The sequence below is a fragment of the Rattus norvegicus genome, chromosome X (assembly GCF_036323735.1).
Source record: "Rattus norvegicus strain BN/NHsdMcwi chromosome X, GRCr8, whole genome shotgun sequence".
Classification (NCBI taxonomy): Eukaryota; Metazoa; Chordata; class Mammalia; order Rodentia; family Muridae; genus Rattus; species Rattus norvegicus.
The window spans coordinates 120119267-120142439 of NC_086039.1; the positions used below are offsets into that span (position 1 = coordinate 120119267).

The window sequence follows — 23173 nt, forward strand, 5'->3', positions numbered from 1 at the left end:
TTTGTTTTTCCCTACCCTTGATAGTCTCTGTTAAGTATTTCTTGATAAGTCCCCTTTAGTTTACCACAGTTGGGTTAAATTTCTCTCTATTCTCCTTAGTGCCTTAAGACGTAGAAGACCCTGAAAGGGTAACAATGTTTCTGTTTGTAAACAATCTTGCCCTTGTAATATTAAAATAGTCCCCCCTCACCCTTAGACCTAAAAGGGTTTCTGTCAATTGCTCCTAGTTTTGGCCTCTAGAGACCTGTAAAATATTTGTTTCCACCTCTATAATTTGGCCCTTACACATTGTCTTAGAGATTTACTGCTGTGCACAGACACCATAATCAAGGCAATCCTTATAAGGACAACATTAAATTGGGACTGGCTTACAGGTTCAAAGGTTCAGACCATAATCATCAAGGCAGGAACATGGCAGCATCCAGGCAGGCATGGTGCAGGAGGAGCTGAGAGTGCTACATCTTCATCTGAAGGCTGCTATGAGGAGACTAACTTCCAGGCATCTAGGATGAGGACCTTAAAGCCCCTGCCTACAGTGACACTTCAACTCCAACAAGGCCACAACTCCAAATAGTGTCACTCCCTGGGCCAAGCATATACAAATCCTTACACACCTTCTAAATTTATCTCCAGGCCATGTATCACCATTTTGATATTTGTCATTCCAAACCATTTATTTTCATGGTCAGTACTTCTGGATACTCTCCAATGTGCAAGTAACCCTATTAAAACAATGGCTGGGTATCACCACTTGAAAGGCTGGAGCGAATTCAAGGCAAGCCTGGGCTACATAAGATGCTACCTTAAAAAGTTTCGGTGCTCAAATTGTATGTTTTGTACTTGTTGGTTCAGTGGCACTGTTAGCTCCTATTTCTCTTCCTTCTTTGAATGGTCCTTGATCATTCATGTATATACACACACACACACACACACACACACACACACACTTTGCAGAATCATTTCATATTGTTGGACAGCAAGTTGAATTGTGCTTTACAAGATAATCTAGAAAATTTTCCCTGTAAAATGCCCTTGCTAATCTTGAAAGCTACTCCTAAATTCCCAAGAAAGAATCTTTGAAAGATCAGTTGAAGGAAGAATTTTAGTTTTATTTTAAAATTATGCATATATGCATGTGTCAGAGTGTGTGTTCATGCATGAGTGCAGGTGCCTATGGAGACCAGAAGAGGGACAAATGTCCTGGAGCTGGAGTTATGGACAGTCCACATGGCTGTTGGGAACTGAACTCTGACCAAGAGCAATTAGGCACTTAGAATTGCTGAGCCATCATTCCAGCCGTATTAGGTTACTGAGACAGGATCTCACTGTGACTACAGTCCAGGCTGGCTTGGAACTGGGAACAAGTCTCCTAACTAGATGTCCTGAGTGCTAGGGTTACTGGTATACGCCACCATCACCAGCTGAAAAAACCACTTTTAAGCTGGCCTGGTAGCTTTCTTGCTTGTGGCACTTGATTGTGTTAATGACAGGAATAGGATTGTAACCTACTGGATGCCATATCGATCTTCACACATAATAAATAGTTCATGCTGTTGTTCATTCCACACACATTTGACATTCATAGTTGAAATGTTTCAGGATCTGTTCTTTTGCAGCTCATGTTTACTTAGGAACTTTTTGTTACACTTCAACTTCTAGCATTGTCTCTGGTTCCAAGGAAGAGAGCTAAACTGAACAATGCTTAGATTATACCAGTTGTAGCCGTGTGTGTGTGTGTGTGTGTGTGTGTGTGTGTGTGTGTCTGTGTCTGTGTGTGTGTGTGTGTGTCTGTGTGTGTCTGTGTGTGTCTGTGTGTATATAATATCAGATATCAGAGGTTATAACTCTTACTATAGTATGCTGGCAGCCAATATTTTGAGACGTGTCACTTAACTACTAATAGTATTTGATGTAACTTTCATAGTAAGCTTTGTTTAAAATCAGGGTACAATCTAATTAACATTTTTGTGCTAGTTTTAAAATTGGTTAAATGATTCGGGCATCGGGCATCATATCTGTTACAGGCATCCAGGGATGAGTTTCCATGTGGCTTTGTTTCACCTACAAGCAGAGGGAGCCTGGCCACTGACAAAGAACCAGGTAATTAATCACTTTAAAGCTTATGCAACACAACAAATTTTTAGCAATGAACCTCTGCTCTTTTTTAAATATTCTGTGGTAAATCTATACAAATTCTGATCTTTCCTAACGTTTAGATAAAATATAATTCACATGCAGCCATATTTTCTAATTTGTTTAAACATGATCAAGATGACTAGGTACAGTAGAAAAACTAGAAGATAAGGAAAAACAAAACAAAACAAAAAGACACTGGTTTCCTTTCCTCCTTTTTTTTTTCACTAGTATTGGGTAGGCCACTTTCCTAGGCTTGTGTTTCCTTATCTGTAATATAGGTAAGCTGTTTTGTGAAATATGTCGCTTTATTACATGACTTCCAAGGAACTTTAATAAATTGTTTTGAGAGGGGGAAAATCACTTAACATTTACTTGGGTTCTTTTTGCAGCATTTTGACATATGAATTTGACATTTTTAGAAGACCAGGATTCTCTAATAGCATATACTTATTTAAAATAATGTAGTACTTAGTTTTAAAAATATTTTGATGGTTCTTCCTGCTGTTAACAAGGACTTGGACTTTTTTCCAGCCTATGGGTCTTTTCAAAATGGTCATGGAATTAAGAGGGAAGATTCAAGAGGTTCCCTTATTCCTGAAGGAGCAACAGGATTTCCAGATCCTGGGAGCACTGGCGAAAACGTAAGAACCTAAATATATAGAAAAACCTGGTGACATATTAGGCTACCAACATTTTTAAAAAGTAAACATTCATCTATCTGCTCTCATATAGTCTTTTCTGGATCTGTAAAGTACATCCCACAATTCCTGAATATTATAGCAATACTTTCCTGTCCTTGCAGCTCTTACTTGGACGTCTTTTTCTCCCTTAAGCATAGTTAGTGTGACATTTTTAGTGGAAGTTTGAGACGAGGTTTTTCTCAAAGTTCAAGCACACCTCAGGCCATGATGTCTCCCAGACAATCCTTGAGTCTCCTGCTTCCACCTCCAATTTATTGCCCAGGCTGATCTCAAACTTCTGGCCTCAAGCAGTCTCATCCTTCTGAGTAATCCCAACGACAGGCAAAAACCAGGATGCCCAGTTTTCCTGGTTGTCTTAAAACTTTGTATTGGGAATAAGGCAACTATCCTCGAGCAGCCTAACTCTTACTTCCTTTGCTGTAGCTCACTGTAACCTAGAAGGGGAGGTTTTGATTTAAAATGTTTAATCTGCCTTGCACTTTAATGAAAATATATCAGAGCGGGCCTGATTCAGCCTTTCTTTTAAAAAAAAATAACATTTGTTTGAGAGAAACTTTAGGTCGTCCAGTTGATTGTCTCAGAGTTCCAGAATTACTTAGGGTCTTAAAGTATTCTAACTTTTCCATCAAATTGTTTCAAGCCTAACATCAAAATGTGAAATGTATCTGCTTTGAAGCCAAAAAACCACAGCCTAGAGAGTAAAGTTGTCACACTAGATAAAATTATAGAATCATGTATTACTTAGATGGGTCTGTAAATGTTTTTTAAAATAATAAACTCCCACTCATGTTTTTAAGTAAAACTGGAATTTTTACTTAAGCCAGCCATACTTGAATGCATGTTCATAAATAAGAATTTCCTACTATTTTGTGGCGCACATGATGTGCATCAGTCACCTGGAGGGCTTAAAAATAAATGGCTGCACCTCGCCCTCAGAGGATCAGTAGGTCTGAAACAGGGCCTGCTAATTTTTAATACTAAGTCCTCAGGTGATGCTGATTCTGCTGGTGGAAAGCACCCTTAAGAACCACTGGAATAGGCAGCAGCTCTCTGCTCCCAAACCCCGTGGGAGAGAGACCTCACCGCCTGGTCAGGTGGGCACTCCTGAGGCTGCAGAGCGGAGGAGACCACCAACACTGCCCACCCCTGCCCACATCCCTGGCCCAAGAGGCAACTGTATAAGGCCTCTGGTTTCCCGTAGGGGAGGGCCCAGGAGCAGCAGGACCCCTGCGCCTGAGACGCCGCCGGAACCTGAAGGAAACAGACTGCATAAACAGTTCTCTGCACCCAAATCCCGTGGGAGGGAGAGCTAAACCTTCAGAGAGGCAGACACGCCTGGGAAACCAGAAGAGACTGCACTCTGCACACATCCAGACGCCAGAGGAAAACACCAAACGCCATCTGGAACCCTGGTGCACGGAGGCTCCCGGAAAGAGTGGCGCAGATCTTCCCGGTTGCTGCCGCCACGGAGAGGACTTAGGCAGTACCCCACGAGCAAACTTGAGCCTTGGAACCACAGGTAGGACCAACTTTTCCCCTGCAAGAAACCTGCCTGGTGAACTCAAGACACAGGCCCACAGGAACAGCTGAAGACCTGTAGAGAGGAAAAACTACACGCCCGAAAGCAGAACACTGTGTCCCCATAACTGGCTGTAAGAAAACAGGAAAACAGGTCTACAGCACCCCTGACACACAGGCTTATAGGACAGTCTAGCCACTGTCAGAAATAGCAGAACAAAGTAACACTAGAGATAATCTGATGGCGAGAGGCAAGCGCAGGAACCCAAGCAACAGAAACCAAGACTACATGGCATCATCAGAGCCCAATTCTCCCACCAAAATAAACATGGAATATCCAAACACACCAGAAAAGCAAGATCTAGTTTCAAAATCGTATTTGATCATGATGCTGGAGGACTTCAAGAAAGACGTGGAGAACTCCCTTAGAGAACAAGTAGAAGCCTACAGAGAGGAATCGCAAAAATGCCTGAAAGAATTCCAGGAAAACATAAATAAACAAGTAGAAACCCATAGAAAGGAGACACAAAAATCCCTGAAAGAATTCCAGGAAAACACAATCAAACAGTTGAAGGAATTAAAAATGGAAATAGAAGCAATCAAGAAAGAACACATGGAAACAACCCTGGACATAGAAAATCAAAAGAAGAGACAAGGAGCTGTAGATACAAGCTTCACCAACAGAATACAAGAGATGGAAGAGAGAATCTCGGGAGCAGAAGATTCCCTAGAAATCATTGACTCAACTGTCAAAGATAATGTAAAGCAGAAAAAGCTACTGGTTCAAAACATACAGGAAATCCAGGACTCAATGAGAAGATCAAACCTAAGGATAATAGGTATAGAAGACAGTGAAGACTCCCAGCTCAAAGGACCAGTAAATATCTTCAACAAAATCATAGAAGAAAACTTCCCTAACCTAAAAAAAGAGATACCTATAGGCATACAAGAAGCCTACAGAACTCCAAATAGATTGGACCAGAAAAGAAACACCTCCCGTCACATAATAGTCAAAACACCAAATGCACAAAATAAAGAAAGAATATTAAAAGCAGTAAGGGGAAAATGTCAAGTAACATATAAAGGGAGACCTATCAGAATCACACCAGACTTTTCTCCAGAAACTATGAAGGCCAGAAGATCCTGGACAGATGTCATACAGACCCTAAGAGAACACAAATGCCAGCCCAGGTTACTGTATCCTGCAAAACTCTCAATTAACATAGATGGAGAAACCAAGATATTCCATGACAAAACCAAATTTACACAATATCTTTCTACAAATCCAGCACTACAAAGGATAATAAAGGGTAAAGCCCAACATAAGGAGGCAAGCTATACCCTAGAAGAAGCAAGAAACTAATCGTCTTGGCAACAAAACAAAGAGAATGAAAGCACACAAACATAACCTCACATCCAAATATGAATATAACAGGAAGCAATAATCACTATTCCTTAATATCTCTCAACATCAATGGCCTCAACTCCCCAATAAAAAGACATAGATTAACAAACTGGATATGCAATGAGGACCCTGCATTCTGCTGCCTACAGGAAACACACCTCAGAGACAAAGACAGACACTACCTCAGAGTGAAAGGCTGGAAAACAACTTTCCAAGCAAATGGTCAGAAGAAGCAAGCTGGAGTAGCCATTCTAATATCAAATAAAATCAATTTTCAATTAAAAGTCATCAAAAAAGATAAGGAAGGACACTTCATATTCATCAAAGGAAAAATCCACCAAGATGAACTCTCAATCCTCATCTTTGGTTGGTTTATATACAAGTGTGCAATTTCTAGGCTTGAAAGTAAAATGATGCTATCTGGTGCTGGATAGAGGAGCTTTATTTTTTATTATGGCAGCTTGCTATTTTTGTAACATGGTGATTTGGTTGAACACAATAAAGTACAGTAGTAACTGATCTCCCCTTCTTCCTGGATGAGTGAGCAGATGATTAAATGTTGATGTCAGCATCCTTGAGCATATTCAGATGAGCTTCTGCTTCTGTTGAAAATGATGCTGTGTTTGATTGTGGTCCGAAGCTTTGAAGAACTACTTGGCATCTCCTTCCTTGGCGGTCTCACTGCTTAAACATAACAGATTTGATAGCTTGTTGGTAAGGTGAGGTCCAGCTTGTCTCCACTAGGTCATCTTCATGTGAATCTGGTGGTTATACAGTTTTGTTTTAGGGATATTTCATTTTTTTAATAATGGTTTTAGCTGACATTCCTGGAGAGAATGAATAAAAAAAAAAAGAACCACTGGAATATACATCTTTGAACCTTTGGGTAAATAGTAATTTATTCACAATGGTTCCTATTTCACACTATTTTGAATTGTGATGATACCATCACAGATAAGGTGACAGCGATTAAATAACTTCCTAGTAATTTCATGTCTAACAAGCAATCAGAACAAGTTTGTTTCAATCTAATTCAAAATCCTTAGTTTTATGTACCCTGTTAGCTCAGCTCTGAGTATTGTTTAATTAGCAAGGGTAAAACTTTGTGTTATTGTTACTCTTATTTATATAAATCCTCAAATAAATGCGATATTGCCATGATTTTGGTATTTAAAGAGATCTCATTAAATAATAGGAACAACATTACTTGACCTAATTTGGAAATATTACCTGGTCCTTCTTATTTTAATTATTGTATCAGCACATTTGGGTTTTGTTGTTGTTGTGATTGTTGTTTTTACTTATTCACTTTACATCCCACCCGCTGCCAGCCTCCCTGTCAATCTTTCCCACAATCCTTGCTTCCCCTCCCCCTTCTCCTCTGAGCAGATGGAGGCCATACCCCCCTCCTGCCACCCTGGTGCTTCAAGTCTCTGTAAGGCTAGGCACTTCTTTCCCAACTGAGGCCAGACAAGGCTGACCAGCTACAACATATCCACATACAGACAACAGCTTTTGGGATAGCCCTGCTCCAGTTTTTCAGGACCCACATGAAGGTCAAGCTTCATATCTGCTACATAGGAGTGGGGAGGTCTAGGTCCAGCCTGTGTATTTTCTTTGGTTGGTGGTTCGTCTCTAAGAGCCCCAAGCATCCAGGTTAGTTGACTCTGTTGGTCTTCCTATGAAGTTCCTATCCCCTTTGGGGCCAGCAATTCTTTCTCCTATTCTTCCATAACCCAAGCTCTATCCACTTTTTGGCTGTGGGTGTCTATCTGTCTGAGTCAGGTGCTAGGTGGAGCCTCTCAGAGGACAACATACTCCTGTCTATAGCATAACCGAGGATTACTAATCGTGTCAGGGATCGGTGCTTATCCATGGGACAGTTATTGGTTGGCCATTACCTCAGTCCCTGCTCCCTCCCCCATGTCTGCATTGCTTGTTTTGGGTTGAAAGTTTTGTTGGTGAGTTGTTGTCTATCACTCCACTAGGGTTCCTGTATGGATACAGGAGGTGGCCTCTTCGGGTTCCATATCCCCAGTGTAGTGAGTCACAGCTTAAGTCACCCTCATTGATTCTTGGGTTCCTCCCTTATCCCCAGTCTCTGTCTCTCCCTGGAGATGCCCCGCCCCAACCTCATCACCTCGGTCAATTGGAGATTTCCATTCATTTTCATGGCCATGTAGCCATCTCTCCTGTCCTTCCCCACACCTGATCCTGAACCCCATTCCCCTCTGCCTTCCCCCTCCCTCCCAGTTCCCTCTCTCCATCTGCATCTTATGACTATTTTATTACCCCTTTGAAATGAAATTCAAGCTTCCTTGCTTGGGCCTTCCTTCTTGTTAAGCTGCATTGGGTCTGTGGAGTATAACATGGTACCTGTATTTTATGTCAGCCCATTTTTAAATAGGTTATTTGATGATTGGATATTAATCCATTCTAAGAAGTGATTCAAATTTTAAAGTGTAACTTTTAGGCAGTGATGGGGAATTAAACACAGAGCTTGCATATGTTAGGCAAGTGATCTACTTCTCAACTTTATCTCCAGCCCTAAAATATGTTATGTTTTCATATACCTTAAATCCCTCCTTCACATAACAGATATTCTTCCTAAAAATTTTTGAGTATTTTCAGTTTTTGTTATTATAACACAAAGCATACGGGAGTGGAACATTAATATATCATTAATAGCTATATCTTTATGAACAACTGAAGTAATTTCCAGTGATATCACTAGATACTGTAGCAATAAAGACTCAACCCATTTACCTGTAAGAAAGACTATAAAATTTATAGTTTTCCCCAGTAGGACTAGTGGTGAAAAAATAATTTGAGTTTAAAGCTGTGTAAAATCGCCATATTATTTCATAAGTCTCCTCTCTTTTATCTTACAGACCCGGCAGAGTTCGTCAAGAACTAGTGTATCCCAGTATAATCGTCTGGATCAGTATGAAATCAGAAACCTCTTGATGTGCTACTTATACATAGTAAAGATGATTTCTGAAGGTGAGAGACTAGCATACTCAGCAGGAACTGTAGTAGATACCCCCTCCTAAGTTCAGGCCTGTAAATTGAGAACATACATTTTAGAAACAGATCTTTAAAGATTCAAGTCATGAAATATCCCTTAAGATGAACATTAAAATAAGTTTCCATGGATTTGAATGTTTGATAGGATTTAAAACTATTAACTTATAAAAATTATGCAACAATTTTAAGGGTTTTTAGGCAAAGCATAAAATGTTAAGTGGTTAATATAACAGGAAGGAAATAATCACAATACAAAATTAACACTTTAGCATTTATTTGAACTAGGATTTGAAAAACATAAACACAGAAGCAAGAAACCAGGGCTTTCTGAAGGTAGGGGATGCCACCATTGTCTCTTTGAGTACCAATGGTGTTGTCTGGAGTCAGTCATTGTCTCTATAGCATCAATGGTGTTGTCTGCAGTCAGTTGTCTCTGCAGCACCACGGTGTTGTCTGGAGTCAGTCGTCCTCTCTGCAGCAGCCCTGATGTCTGGAGTCAGGATGTCAATCTGTATCTCTTCTTGGAGAAGAATGGTATCATCTGCTAGCATTACCAGTTTCTCTTTATACTATATAACTATAAATAAGGGATTACATTCATATCCTCAGGAGTTAAAATTGCCTTTTCCTCAAATGTCACATTTATTTATAAAATTCCCACCCTCTTCTTCCATTTATCTTTATTTGCTCAAAAAGTATGCAGGTCTAAAGAACATAAAATCTACCTAAGTAGGCATTATACAGTGTATACATATAATATCATATTCTTCCTCAGGAATATAGACAATTAGCAAAGTAAATGTAAACTAGGGGAGCACATGGCTAGCATATATGAGACTCTGGGTTCAATTCATAGCACATGTACAAAACAGAAAAGAAAAATAGTTGTCAACATGCAAAATCAGTAGATAAATTTAAAATAAATTCAAAAAAGCACCTGGGTTCTAATCACCATTATCATATAACTATCTTGTTCAAATTTTCTATTACAGACATATTTTTAGATTTACTATTTTTTATTTCTATTTTGGGCTTTTTTTAAAACAGAATCTCATTATATAACCCTAAATGGCCTGGAACTCACTGTATAGACCAGGCTATCCTCTTTTGCTCAAGTGCTGGGATTAAAGGCACGCACCACCATGCCTGCTTGTTTTTCTTTATGTGTATGTGTACCACATGTATGCCTACAGAGGTGGGAAAAGAGCATGAGATCCTCTGGACCTGGAGTTACAAAAGGTTATGAGCCACCATGTGGGTGCTGGGAACTGAATGAAGGTCCTTTGCAAGAGCAACAAGTACTCTTAACTGCTGAGTCATCTCTCCAGCCCCAATTTATATTCGTTTTGGAGAGAGGGTCATACTATACATAAAGATGGCTCAATCTCTTGATTCTCTTGCTTCAGCCTCTTGAGTGCTAAAATCACAAGGGTACACACCACATTTGGTTGTTTCATTTTTTTCCCATCACACTTGGCTGTTTCATTCTCCCACACATACCTTGGTGTCAGATGACAAACCAAGGGCTTCCACTTTGCACATGCTTATGCAAGTGCTTCACTGTCAAGCTAAATCCTAGGCCATATTTTTAAACTTTTTTGATACTAGAGACATGAACCCAGGGCCTAGCACATGAGCTATATACTCCCAGCTTATTTTATACATACATTTTTACTAACTATTACATACTTTATTTTTGTGACAAAGAAACATTATAACAGATTATTCAGATAGGAAAGCAAATTGTAGAGTACAACAATACCACAGTCTTTTTTTCTTAGCCAAGGTTGTAAATTCACAATCTTCTTACCTATCTTCCAAATGCTGGAACTGGAGGTAACTAGTAGTATGCCCAACTATTTCTCATTTAAATTTTTTTCTGGTACTACACAACCAGGATATCTTTAACAATTTTTAACAAACATTACTTGAATTTCTTTGATAGTACAAAATAATAATATAAATAATACCAATTATTAGATAATAGCCAGTTAGGTACAAAAATATTAAAGCCCTTAGCCACATATGAGTAACAAACTCTGAAATAAATTAGTACAACTCAAAAATAGTATTTTTTTTCTTTTTAAGATTGAATCTTTTTAGCCTAGTTTGTTCTAGAACATACAGACTAACCTTGAATTTGAAGTTTTTCTTCTTCAGCCTCCTAAAGACTGGAATTCTACCATCTCATATAGAAAAATTATACAAATAACTGAATAATCTATTGGTCTCATGAATATACAACTTAGGAGTAAACTGTCAAAATTTTATTGAAGTCAAAGATTGAAGCTCTGTGGGGCTGGGGATTTAGCTCAGTGGTAGAGCGCTTACCTAGGAAGCGCAAGGCCCTGGGTTCGGTCCCCAGCTCCGAAAAAAAAAAGAACCAAAAAAAAAAAAAGATTGAAGCTCTGTGATAGGAAGGTTCTTTGTAGTTTCAGAGAAGACATTTTCAGTAACTCATATTTTGTCTGCATCAAATCTCTTTATCTTTTGCATGTTTAAAGTCAGACTGCATCCCATAAAGTCATTCTCTTTTTATTCTAAAAAAATGTTTACTTCTAGATCGTTTTTAATGTATTAGTTCTAGTGACCTTGTCTAATAAATAGTATTTTTATTACTCTATGTGCATTGAATTCTTACAAGTTTACATCCTTCAGGTGCTCATAATTTTTTAATTGTATTATAAAATTAATAACTTTAATATCAATTTATTCTATGTATACACAATTGTTTTAGCAGCAGGGGGGATTTTGACATTTCCTTCTCTGTCTATATATTTTACTAATAGCAATTCACTATTTTAGGGTCCTAAAGGGCATGAATCAAAGAGTTTTAAGTTCTAATACTTTATTATTTGTTGCATAATCTGAATTTACAGGAACACTATCTTATTGAACACAGACACATTTTCTCAGAAGCAAACATGAAGGGAAGCTGAAACTTTTTTCTATCTGTTTTTTACTTTTCAATGAAATCTCTGAAAGAACTCTCTAGGAATCACTTTTAGACCTCTTTGCAAGATGTCTTATATCTTCAGATTCACAAGTGCTTTTCAGAGTAGTTTCTCCCCTGGAAAGCCGAGGAGCATGACCAGATTTCACTGAAATGTCATTATTCTGACTGCTAGCAGACTGTGTTGCTCTCCTTTTCTGAATATATTTTGAAGTATAGTCCACAGGAAACACCTGTGAACTATTTTGTTCTCTTTTCTTTTCCCAAGATGCCAGTGCAGAATTAGGATTACAAGGCATACTTTCCTCTGAAGTTTCAGATACTATTATAGGTTCCTCTCCAGAGGAAATGCTGGAAAAGCTCCAAGTTAAGGTCTTCTCCTTATCATGTTTTTGTGTGGAAGTACTTACTCTACGACGTCTTGAGGAATTATCTGACTCATCTTTGTTAAAGGTGTCCGATGAAGCTTTTATAGAACAAGCTGTACATGACAGTAATACATTGGCCTCTTTGGTATCATGATCCTCCTCGGGACAGGAAGAGTCCACAAAAGAGGTCTCTGAGACTACCTGGATTTCCTGACTGCTTTGTGGAGTTTGTTTACGTGAAGGAGGTGGTTCTACCTTCGGTGTACAGAGAGATTTTTTTTGTTCATCTTGTGGTTTTGTAACATACCTAGGAGACGACTGCAACTGTACTGCTTGGGAAGGCTCCTTTACTGTATAAATGTGTTTAATTTTCATTTGAGTACCTTTAACGAAATCCTCATAATCACTATCTGAAAAAGCCAACTGAACACGTGAAGGTGGAGTTGCTTTTAGCCTCTCCAAAAGCATTTTGTTTTCTTCTTTTAATTTGTTATTTTCTACAGTAAGCTCAGCAATCTGCACGAGATTTTTTTGTTGCATGTTATTAAATTCTTGTTGCAGCACATCCCTGTATGTTTCGTTCATTAAACAGCGCTCACATACTTTTGAATGGGAGGATTCCAGTGGTTGCGTTAGTGGTTTATTGCCCTTTGGTACTGGGCCACCACACCGCCTTCCCTCTGTCAACCGTGACTTTCTCATATTGCTTAATTTCACCTGTAAGCGGTAAAGCTCTTTATCATGGACCTCTTTCAGTGACAACCATGCCTTTTTAAAGTCATCAGACGCCAAATCACTTACGCTAAGCTTTATGTTACCTGCCCGTGTGGGTTTTCTACCACCTTCCCTGTCTTCACTACCACTACTGCTGGCCTGCATCGTTTTTTGACTTATCGGGAACCGAGAGAGGCAGGGGTCAAGCTTGGCAGGACCACTGACAAAAATGGCCAGAGAGCTTCTGCTAAATACTTGTCACTGACTAGTGACCACCAGGACCCACCAGCTGCTCTTTAACTACAGAGCTGTTAACTACAGTTACTTAGCATGCCACTGACCAAAACGAAAAACAAACAAACAAAAACTGTCCAAAAAAAAAAAAAAAACCTCCACTGAGAACTTGACACCGGCTAGCGACTGGTAGGACCACTGGCCGCTTTTTCACTATGGAGCTGTGGCCAGCAACTTCACATGCCACTGACAAAAAGAAAAAATGGCACAGAAGCCTCTAATTAAGGTCCGCTGACCAGAACACTAGCCCCGGCAGCCCTGCCAATCAGGTCTGTAGGCAAGGGGCGCGGCTGCCCCGTGGCCTCACAGGCCTCACAGGCCTCACCCGCCCCCCTGTCCCTTTACAGACCTGCCATGAAGCTGCCTTAAGACCAGTCCTGCAGAGACTTTTCTGTTCGTGCTGCGGACGGACAGAAAAGCACAGTTTCTTTACTCCTAGAAAGGAGCTAAAAACTTTTTGCCAAAACAAAACAAAAATACCAAAGCTTGAGGGAAACAGAAACCCACCACCGCCTTCAAAAATGGCGCCGCGCCCTCTGAGGCCAAGCAGGAATGCCCTGAGAATGCTGAGGGAGCACGCATGCGCCTGAGAATCACGTGCCAGCCCCGCTCCCTCAGGAGATACCAAGAGGCCAGGCTGGATGGAGGAGGACAGAAGTTGCCTTTAGCTTAATCTTTTAGAACAAATACTTTAGAAAAAGTATCAAAAACATTTTGATTATGAAAGATTAATAATTTAGAATCATTGGAAACTGTTGGTAGTCGTGGTTTGATAAAATACTTTTGAGTAAGGTGAGGACAGTGACTCATGCTAGGGAGCTGAGGTGAGAAAATTGTGAGTTCAAGGCCAACGTACCTCCTGAGCCTCTAGACCCCGACTTAAAAATAAAATTTAGGAAATGCTGTATAATTTGAACAATCTAGAGGCAAAGGCAAAGGAATGGAAAATTTAAGGCCATTCTGGGCTACATTCTCAACCCGGACCCTGTCTTCAACCTGGGCCACGGAGATAACTGGCCGCCGCAAAACCCTTTGCCAAATATCTCGAGTTCAGTCCCTGAAGCTCAAATGTGGAAATGGAGCACTCAGCTTGCACGTTGTCCTCCAACTTCTACTGGTATATCAGTTTAAACATGTTCCGAACATGCACAAGAAATGTAATAATATAATCATGATAATTAATTTTTTAAGAACTGGTAATATAGCTGTGTGATAAAGTACTTTCCTAGAACATATAGAGTATTAGATTTAATCCCAGGATCAGAAAAAAATATATTAAAAAATGAGAGAAGCAACATCAAAGCTCCTTCATCCTACCTCACTCAGTTGTAAGGTTGGCGTTGTCTCCTCAATCCTTGTCTACCTAAGACTGTTGCTTAGGTGAAAAGAGAGTAGTTTTTCTACTTTTTGTGACAAAAGATTTTGTCATTTACAGTAGGATAGCCAATGCTGCTAGGTATATAAGAGGAGTATAAAAAAGAAAGCTATATTGTGACAAAATTTAGTACTTTTTCTTTTTTTATTTTTATTTTTAGTTTTGTTTGGTTTTAGCCAGAGCTGGGCAAAGTGGTACATTCCCTTTATCTCAGCACTTGGAAGGTAGAGGCAAGAGGATCAGGAATTCAAGGTCAACCTGGACTATGAGACCCCTGTCTAAAACAAATAAAATACCTTCTACCCCCTGTAAGTAGGTAGGTAGATAGTTAGGTAATAAAAGATTTTGGAAAAAATGAAAGAAATGTATTAAAAAAAACTTACATGGATAGGTTTAAGATGTTCTTCTCTCTGAAATAGTTGGACACACACAAACCATCAACCTCATTATCCAAAGAGGAAAATGGAAGACGATAATTTCGTTCTCTAAATTCTTAAATCTTTTGGTTAACAGAGCCCTTCAAGTAGCAGATAAAAGCACCTGACTCTATCTCTCTAGAAAACTTCCCATAAACCTACCACTATTTGTAAAATTTTAGAGTTGGCTAAGCCTTGGGTATAAAAGATAAACAAAAATTTCCTTATTTTGTCCTCAGCTATGATAGGAAGATTAGAACTAACCATCAAAAAGAACATTTATAAAGTAAAAAAGATTAGGATGTGAAATAAAGATTACTGATTCATTTGAAATCAATACAAAATATGTATGTGTATTCTTTTGAATGCAGTGTGATAAAACACATTTGTGATGTTAGCACTCTGGAGGTAAGACAGGAAGCAGAAAGTCTGGGCACCTGGGACCAGCCTAGGCCTCTGTGAAATCCTGCCTAAGGAAAGGAGAAAACCCCCTTGGTTGTGCAAGCCTATAATCCCAGAACTCTGAGGTGGAGGCAGGAGGATTAGGAATCATACTCAGCAACATAGTGGGTTTATTGTCAGCCTGGAATATATATCATCCTGTCATAGAATGTGCGGGTGTTGGGCAGTGGGAAGACAAATATAGGGATAAAGTGTGTGATAATGGGCCTTTGATCTCTGATCTAACACTACTTCTCCTATTTTCAGATACCCTCTTGACTTATTGGAATAAAGTGTCTCCCCAAGAGCTCATAAACATTCTCGTGCTTCTAGAGTAAGTTACAGTATTTTCCTAAAATACAGTTCACTTACTTGAAAAAGTTGGCTGAAGGTTATTAGATATTACTGTTTTTCTGTTTTCAACAGTTCATTTGCTATTATTGTAGACAACTAAATGATTTTTAATAGTCTAGAGTCTAGCATTCTTCACCTAGTGATAAAAGGATGGAGGTGGAATACTTGTGATCCCATAGAAAAGGTCTTATCTAGTAATAGACTGCTTTACAGGTGAGTAGAATTCTTACTATGACCTTGAAAACTAGGAAATTAGAATGGTATCAGCTGCCTTGTATCAGTCCTTTGAACCGGATACTGTATTAATGTACAGCTAAAATTTAGATGTTGAACTCTTAGAGTGGAATAATTCTAGACAGTAATCACTTTAGGAGCAGACAGCTGTAGCTCTATGAGTTTATATAGAAATACACATCTACCTATATTTTAAAACGCTCGGGGAAACCAACTATAGTGATTGAAAGGTGTTATATGCTAAGCTACTATTTATCATTATCAAAAGGTTAAAGGAAAATTATGCATAGAGAGAAATATAGGAATTTTTACATAAATAGTACATATGCATTATAGACACGATTTATATACTCATAATATACAGAGAGGATAATCAATATATAACCAGTTGATGCAACCTTTTTAAAAATTACAGAAAATATCTGCTGGTTAGCTGTTAAGATTTCAAGTAGGTTCTCCTAAATATGTATTTCTTAGACTTTTGATTAGTTTACAAAATAATGGGATTTTCATTATAGCATTTTCTTACAAATCAATTCTATTGATCTTCTCTTGCCCCATCCTTTAAACCATTCCCACTCCCGCTTACCCCATTTTTCCATTAGCCCAATTTTTCCTATCCCATAGCCTGTCTTCTATTGTATTTTGTTCCTATTTTTCCTTTTTTCCTATCCCTCCCTGAAGTTCTCTTTTTTTTCACGGTCCCTTTTAAATTGTATGACCTCCCCCAGATGTAGCAAACCCTGTTTATATGCTGGGAAATATTTACCAATAAAGACAACTGATAGTGAGAATTTGCTTGAAAAGAGGCAAGGTGAATGGCAGGGTGGAGGAAGATTAGCTTGCTTTTTATGGAGCTTAAACAAGACTGTTCATGACAGCTATTGAAGCTGGGAAGTAATGAGCATATGGGGATTTAGATGTTATTTTTCCTATTTTCATGTGTTTATGATTATTAATAATATAGAACATTTTAATACCTCTGTACAAAATATAGCATTTGCCTCTATTTCTATGATTAAGGAACATGGTTTAGTCTTAATGATGACTAGAGACCTTTGCTATGGTATGGTACAGTGCACAAAAGATGATTCACATGGGCAATTTTTTTTCTAACTTGTCATTACATTCATATGTAAAGACACAGGACTTTTAATGCTAATATAACTATAGCAAATACATGTGGAAAGGTAGGGTATGGCAGTCCTGTAAGTAGCTATCAATGGAAATGAATGTTAGTATAATATCATTTCAGTAAATTGATCTTTGAAACATATGACCCTCTACTTGTTACTTGTCAAATTGTACCAGGTAGCCATATTTTACTAATGTGCTGTTGTTCTCCTTTCTAGAGTATGTCTGTTTCACTTCCGATATATGGGGAAAAGAAACATAGCAAGGTAATTCCTGCGGGCACTACAATGTTCCATTTCTTTATTCTTTTCCAGCAAAGAGCAAGCCCATCAGTGGCATGCGAAACCTAGTGACTTTAGGTTAATGTGAAGGCAGCTGTGATTTATTCAGCGTATCCCAATTCCAAGTTAAAACCAATGCGAACGAATGCTATGTTTTCAAAAGGGTAATGACTAGAATGATAGAGAAGGCTTCTACCTTCTGAGATCTCCCTAAACTTTGTGTTTCCTGGAGGACTTAAGTAAGGGCTAAATAGGTAGGCAGAAAATCAAAAAGCAGACTTGGCTGTAAAAGTCGCTCTTGCCTGCAGTGTGTTAACATCCCAAGTGCTAAGGTGACTAGAAAGCCTCAACAGTAATTAGGACATACATCTATTTATTCTTTTGCCTCTTAAATCTTTATGAAGAAATGTTTGAGGGGCTCCATGGCATAGCTCAGTGATAGAGCATTTGTTAGCATGCACAGGGCCCTGGATTCAATTCCCAAAACCACATTTTTTTTTAAAAAAAAATGGAAAGAAGAAGGAAAATACATTTGTTCTTGGAATATGGCTCAGCTGAGTACTTTCTGAGCATATGTGAAGCCCTGGGTTCAGCCCTCAACACTGGAAAAAACAATCAGGAGTCTCTTAAGGCAAATGGTCGAAGGCAAAAAAGGTCTTGTTTATTTGAATTATGAGTGGATCTGTGTAGGTATGAATTAGAACTACTCACTAAAGGAATTCAAATATAGTCTTTTAAAATTTTATGTGCATGCTTGGACATGTCAGAGGATAGCTCATGGTCTGGGTTCTCTCCTTCCACCATGTATGTCCCAGGGATCCAGCTTGGGCACAGTGGTAAGGACCTTTAACCACTGAGCCATGTCTCTAGCACCAAATAGTTTATTTTTCAAAGTTAAAATCTATAACAGTTTCTTTCTTTTCTTTGTTTGGTTTGGGTTTGGGTTTGGGTTTTGGCCCCAGGATCTCATGGAGCCCTTTTGCCTTCAACTTGCTCTGTCTCCAAGAAGGACCTTAAACTTCTGATCCTCTTGCCTCAGCTTCTCAAAGGCCAGGATTATAGGATGTGTAAGCACACCATGCCAAGCTTAGTTCTACAGTCTGAAGCCGTATTACTGTGTCTCTGGAACAGCCTAGTAATAAATCTCAAGTGATGCATGTTCCAGTGACCACCATCTTTCCCTAAGACTGTGAGCTGCTCTGACCATTGGCATCACAGATTCTGTTACTCTGACCTGATGGTCAGAAGAGGACAAACTTTTCCTTCCTGAGTTTACAGACGACCCAGCTATAAGTGATCCAGAAAGAAACTGAATTGATATTTATACTTGAATATCTGATGCCAGCCCCTTCCCATTTCACTGTCTGTCTTCTCACTTCTTCTTCCCCACTTCCTGCAAAAAAAAAACTGAATATTATTGGAGTATTGTCTACTTAACCCCAATGTTTTGAGAAGGTTAGAAGGCTCTTTCTAAATGCCTTAGCTAATAGTATACACTCTTTTTGAAACCCATTAAAATGTTGTACAATTTAGGGGCTAGAGAGATGGCTCACAGTTTCTAATATACCTCATTTAATCTAAGCAATAGTTGATAGAATCTTTGAGCAGCATATTATATTTATCTGGAAACACATCAACTAAAATCACACTTTAGTTTAAAAGAATCAAACAATGACGTATATTATTGGAGCACTTCAGTTTTTGCTGTTACTGTTTTTTGTTTGTTTGTTTTGTTTTATTGGTGGGGATTTGAGGCAGGGTCTCACTATGTAGCCCTGGCTGCCCTGGAACTCACAATGTAGAACATGCTGGCCTTGAACTCACAGAGATCTACCTGCCTCTGCCTCTCGGGTGTCAGAATTAAAGGAATACACCATCACTGCCTGTCTTTACTTTTGGTTGTTGATTTAAATTTTTATTTTAGGGTGCATGATGCCTGGCTATCCAAACACTTTGGAATAGATCGAAAGTCACAAACTATGCCAGCTCTTCGAAACAGATCAGGGGTCATGCAGGCTCGGCTTCAGCACCTTAGCAGCTTAGAAAGCTCATTCACACTTAATCACAGTAAGTAATCTTGGGTCAGAGGCATATCAAATAGCCTGGTAATGCTATTTAATCTTTTTTTTAATTTAATGGGTATGTATGTGTGATGTGTACGCAGATATGAGCATTGTGTAGATGCAAGTATGTATGTGGAGGCTCCGTTGAATTTTATTTTTAATTGTTTTAGATTTATTTATTTTATTTAATTTTTTTTAATGTTTAGCCTGAATATATGTATTGCGCCATGTTTGCCTGGTACCTGTGAAGGCACTTGACCCCCCCAAGATTGGAATTGGGCATGAGTGTGAGTCACAATGTGGGTGCTGGGACTTGAACCCAGGCCTCTGGGAGAGCAATAAGTGCTCTTAACTAGTGAGCCATCTCTTTAGCTCCATTAAATTTTAATAGAACATATTAATATCTTAATAAAATAGCATATAAAATATTCAGTTGGAGTTACAATTGTTCATTTAATGACTTATGACATATATGTCCTGTGCTGACTGCACTACTGTTTTTAGTAGTTCAGGCCTGTAATTCCAGCTACCAAGGAGGGTGAGGCAGAAAGTTCACAAGTTCAAGGCCATCCTGAGCAGATTTGATCTTGTCTAATACAATAAAAAGCTAAAAAAAAAAAATACTGGGGACCTAGCTCACTGCTAGAGTGTATGCTTGCCTAGCATGCATGAGACCTTATGTTCAATCCTCAGTAGCACCAAATAATCATAATAATGAGCTCTAAATACTACTTGTTGAAGGTATATTTAAATAGGATAAGAAGAGAAATCTTGCCTAACTGAGGCCATTAAGGGGATTAGATAAAGGGAAAGTACCCTCTGACTGCAAATATTAATTTAAAAAAACTCAGAGAAAGAACACTTTCATTTTCATGCAGGACTCCAACTGGCACAGGGAAAGAGGCCAAGAAAACTAAATTTGTGAAGCCCGATTATAATGATAATAAATTATTTCCTGCATAGACAGACAGACCCTGAGCTAAAAGACTTAGTACACATTTTTTATTGTTTGTTAATCTTTTTTTACAGTCCAGTTGTTGGCCCCCTCCCGTTCTGCCCGAGTGTTCCTCATCCTGCTCCACCTCACCCCAATCTCCATGAGTCTGTCTCCACTCACTCTACCAAACCTCCCCACTCCCTGGGACCTGAAATGTCTTGAGGGTTCTGCTGTATATGTGTTGGGAGTCTCATATCAGCCGGTGTATGCTGCCTGGTTGGTGGCTCAGTGAGGATGCAAGTTTTTAAAGTTGTTGTAAAAGTGCAACAAACCTGCCTCCATCAGCCCATAAATAGCCTGGAATGTAGAAACAAGTCTCCTGTCACTGGTGGAATTGACAACATATGTAGGATGCTGAATTTGCGTGGCTTTGTCATTTTTCTTCACCCATGTTGGCAGCACAGCTGAAGATGCCTTTCACATGACTTCCTAATTCCATCACCATAGCTCATTATGGAGATCACATCACCAAAGAAGGGTATTACCTAAATACATGCTGCAGAGAAAAAAGTGACCAGAAGTGATTACAGCAGACCATGGCTCTCAGGAATCAGCAGCGAAGCTCATGATTAGGTCTGGTGGTGTGAGCTCCTTCTAAGAAGACAAGACTGTCTCGCTATGGCTTTGGGAGGAAGCTATTTGGTGCTGGTAACGAAAGTCTGTGTTGGGCATGGTTTAATATGCTTCTCTTACCTTAGGTTCTGCAACGACAGAAGCAGACATTTTCCACCAGGCACTTCTAGAAGGCAATACTGCTACTGAAGTGTCTCTGACCGTACTAGACACCATCTCCTTTTTCACCCAGTGCTTCAAGGTAAAGATGAGTTTGAAATCGGTCACCGTCAATTGCAAGAAAGGGGGGAAAAAAACCTATTGTAACTAGCTAGTTTGAGGCACGATAGTTTAGTTTGAAATAACCTGGCAGGGGCGGTGAGAAAATACTGGTGACAGGCCAAATTTGACGAGGTATGGTATAACCTTGGGAAATCACTGAGACTCAGTCATCCATAAAGTGAAGTGTTCCTACTAAAATGTCCTTAATCCCCCTAGGCCTCTTTCACTCTATTGTTTTCTATTTGTCTTTAGATCCGGCTTTCTGCCAAGCATGGTAATACATGCCTATAATGTCAGGACTTGGGCAACAGAGGCAGGAGGCGTGCCAAATGGGAGGGTAGCCTAATCTGTATAACAAGTTCCAGGTCAGTGAAGGCTCTGTAGAGACAGATAGGAGGTGGGGGGGGTGGAGAAAGAAGTAGGGAAGGAAAGAAGGGAGGGACTGTTTTCTCTCATGTCTTTATTAAAATAACTAGGAGTTTTTACTTGAAATCATGAGAGAATCAGTTTGCCAAAGTACCCATTATAGCAAGATATCTTGTAAGGGCAATGTCTAGGTTTTTCTCAGATGTTTTTTCTCTCTCCAACCCAAAGCATCATTCCTTTGATTTGTAAAAGAAAGTCGCTTAGCTTGCATGCTAGGTGGAAGGGTAAAAGAAAACAAGTGGATGTGAAAGTGCTTTGAGAGGAAAAACTTCATGAGCTTAGTGCAAGGTAGCATAAGTATTAGAACCTAAAAGGGGAAAACACACCTCCTGTTTCTCATCACTTACATAGGATTTGGCAGTGTTGTTGGTTTTGTTTGCTTGTTTGTTTTGCCTTTTTCCTTTCTTATATAATGTACTCAATTGCCCCAGGCTTCCAGATATATACAAAGGAAACGTGACCCATGCTTCTCAAAAACATTACATAAAGGAGAATTGAATAACAAACTAATACGTTGTAGTAGGTGATCTTACAAAATATTAGGTTTGTTTTAATTAAAATAATACGCACATCTGTTTTTCATCATGTCAGTAGATAGAACATCCGAGTCCATGACTAGTCTTCCATTCCTCCCTGCTTTTCTGATACGTTTTGTTTATTTAAAGATATCTGTGTATTTCTTGGTAAAAAGTCACGTACTCTCTTAAGCATTTTACAAATCTTAATTTATTATTTCTGGTGCTGGGGATTAAACCATATCCTCATGCATGCAAAGCACATATTGTGTCGCTGTGTTACCTCCACCTTTTCTTTTGATGACTGGGGTAATAAAGAGAGGTAATAGCATAAGAGGACATCTGAAATTTATGAAGTAACAAAACTGCTCTGAAGTTGGATTGTGATAGTTCAGTTCTGGTGCCAACAGGAACTGAATTGTACTCTTAAAACTGATGACATTTTGGTAACACAAATTATATCCCCATAAGCTAAATACAAACAATAAATTATCTCTTAATCCTTATAATAGCCTTATGTATATAGATATCATTCACATAAAAATAAGGTGTCTTGCCCAGCTAGTTGGTGGCAGAAACAAAATTTATAGAAATTTATAGAATTTATAAATCACAATGCAAGTCCATAGTTCTAAGTACTGGCCACCAATGGGCCTGTCACCATTTTGTCTAGTTTTGTGTGGTGGGCAATATTAATATAACCTGCTTAGTTTCTTGAGAGTCGAAAAGGCAGAGTTGGAGAATTAAACCAATGTTTTGATTTTATATAATTTGCTGTGTGTGTGTGTGTGTGTGTGTGTGTGTGTGTGTACATGTGTATACTGTGTATGAATACAGGCCCAAGTGTGGAGGGCCAGGATGTTATTGGGCATCCATACTTGACTTGTTTGACACAAGGTCTCTGTTCTTTTTCCACTGTGTACTCCAAGCTGGCTGGCATATGAGCTTCCAGAAATTCTGTCTCTATCTCCTGTCTCTCATAGGAAC

At 39.0% G+C, this 23173-nt stretch overlaps 1 protein-coding gene and 1 long non-coding RNA gene across 4 annotated transcripts in view; one reads left to right on the plus strand and one right to left on the minus strand.

Moving 5' to 3' along the window:
* Positions 1 to 23173, plus strand: part of Dock11 (dedicator of cytokinesis 11) — a 183121-nt gene that overhangs the window by 121744 nt on the left and 38204 nt on the right. For all 3 annotated transcript variants that reach the window (XM_017602037.3, XM_006257453.5, NM_001191760.1), the window contains 7 exons: positions 2025 to 2100; positions 2668 to 2777; positions 8652 to 8763; positions 15616 to 15682; positions 17289 to 17336; positions 19276 to 19418; positions 21110 to 21225. In XM_017602037.3, coding sequence (XP_017457526.1) covers positions 2025 to 2100; positions 2668 to 2777; positions 8652 to 8763; positions 15616 to 15682; positions 17289 to 17336; positions 19276 to 19418; positions 21110 to 21225 — 672 coding nt within the window. The remainder of the gene's footprint in view (positions 1 to 2024; positions 2101 to 2667; positions 2778 to 8651; positions 8764 to 15615; positions 15683 to 17288; positions 17337 to 19275; positions 19419 to 21109; positions 21226 to 23173) is intronic.
* On the minus strand, positions 9045 to 14543 carry LOC134484095 (uncharacterized). Its single transcript, XR_010061445.1, has 2 exons — positions 13466 to 14543; positions 9045 to 9307 (listed from the first exon to the last, which is right to left on the minus strand). It is a non-coding gene; the product is annotated as an uncharacterized LOC134484095 (long non-coding RNA).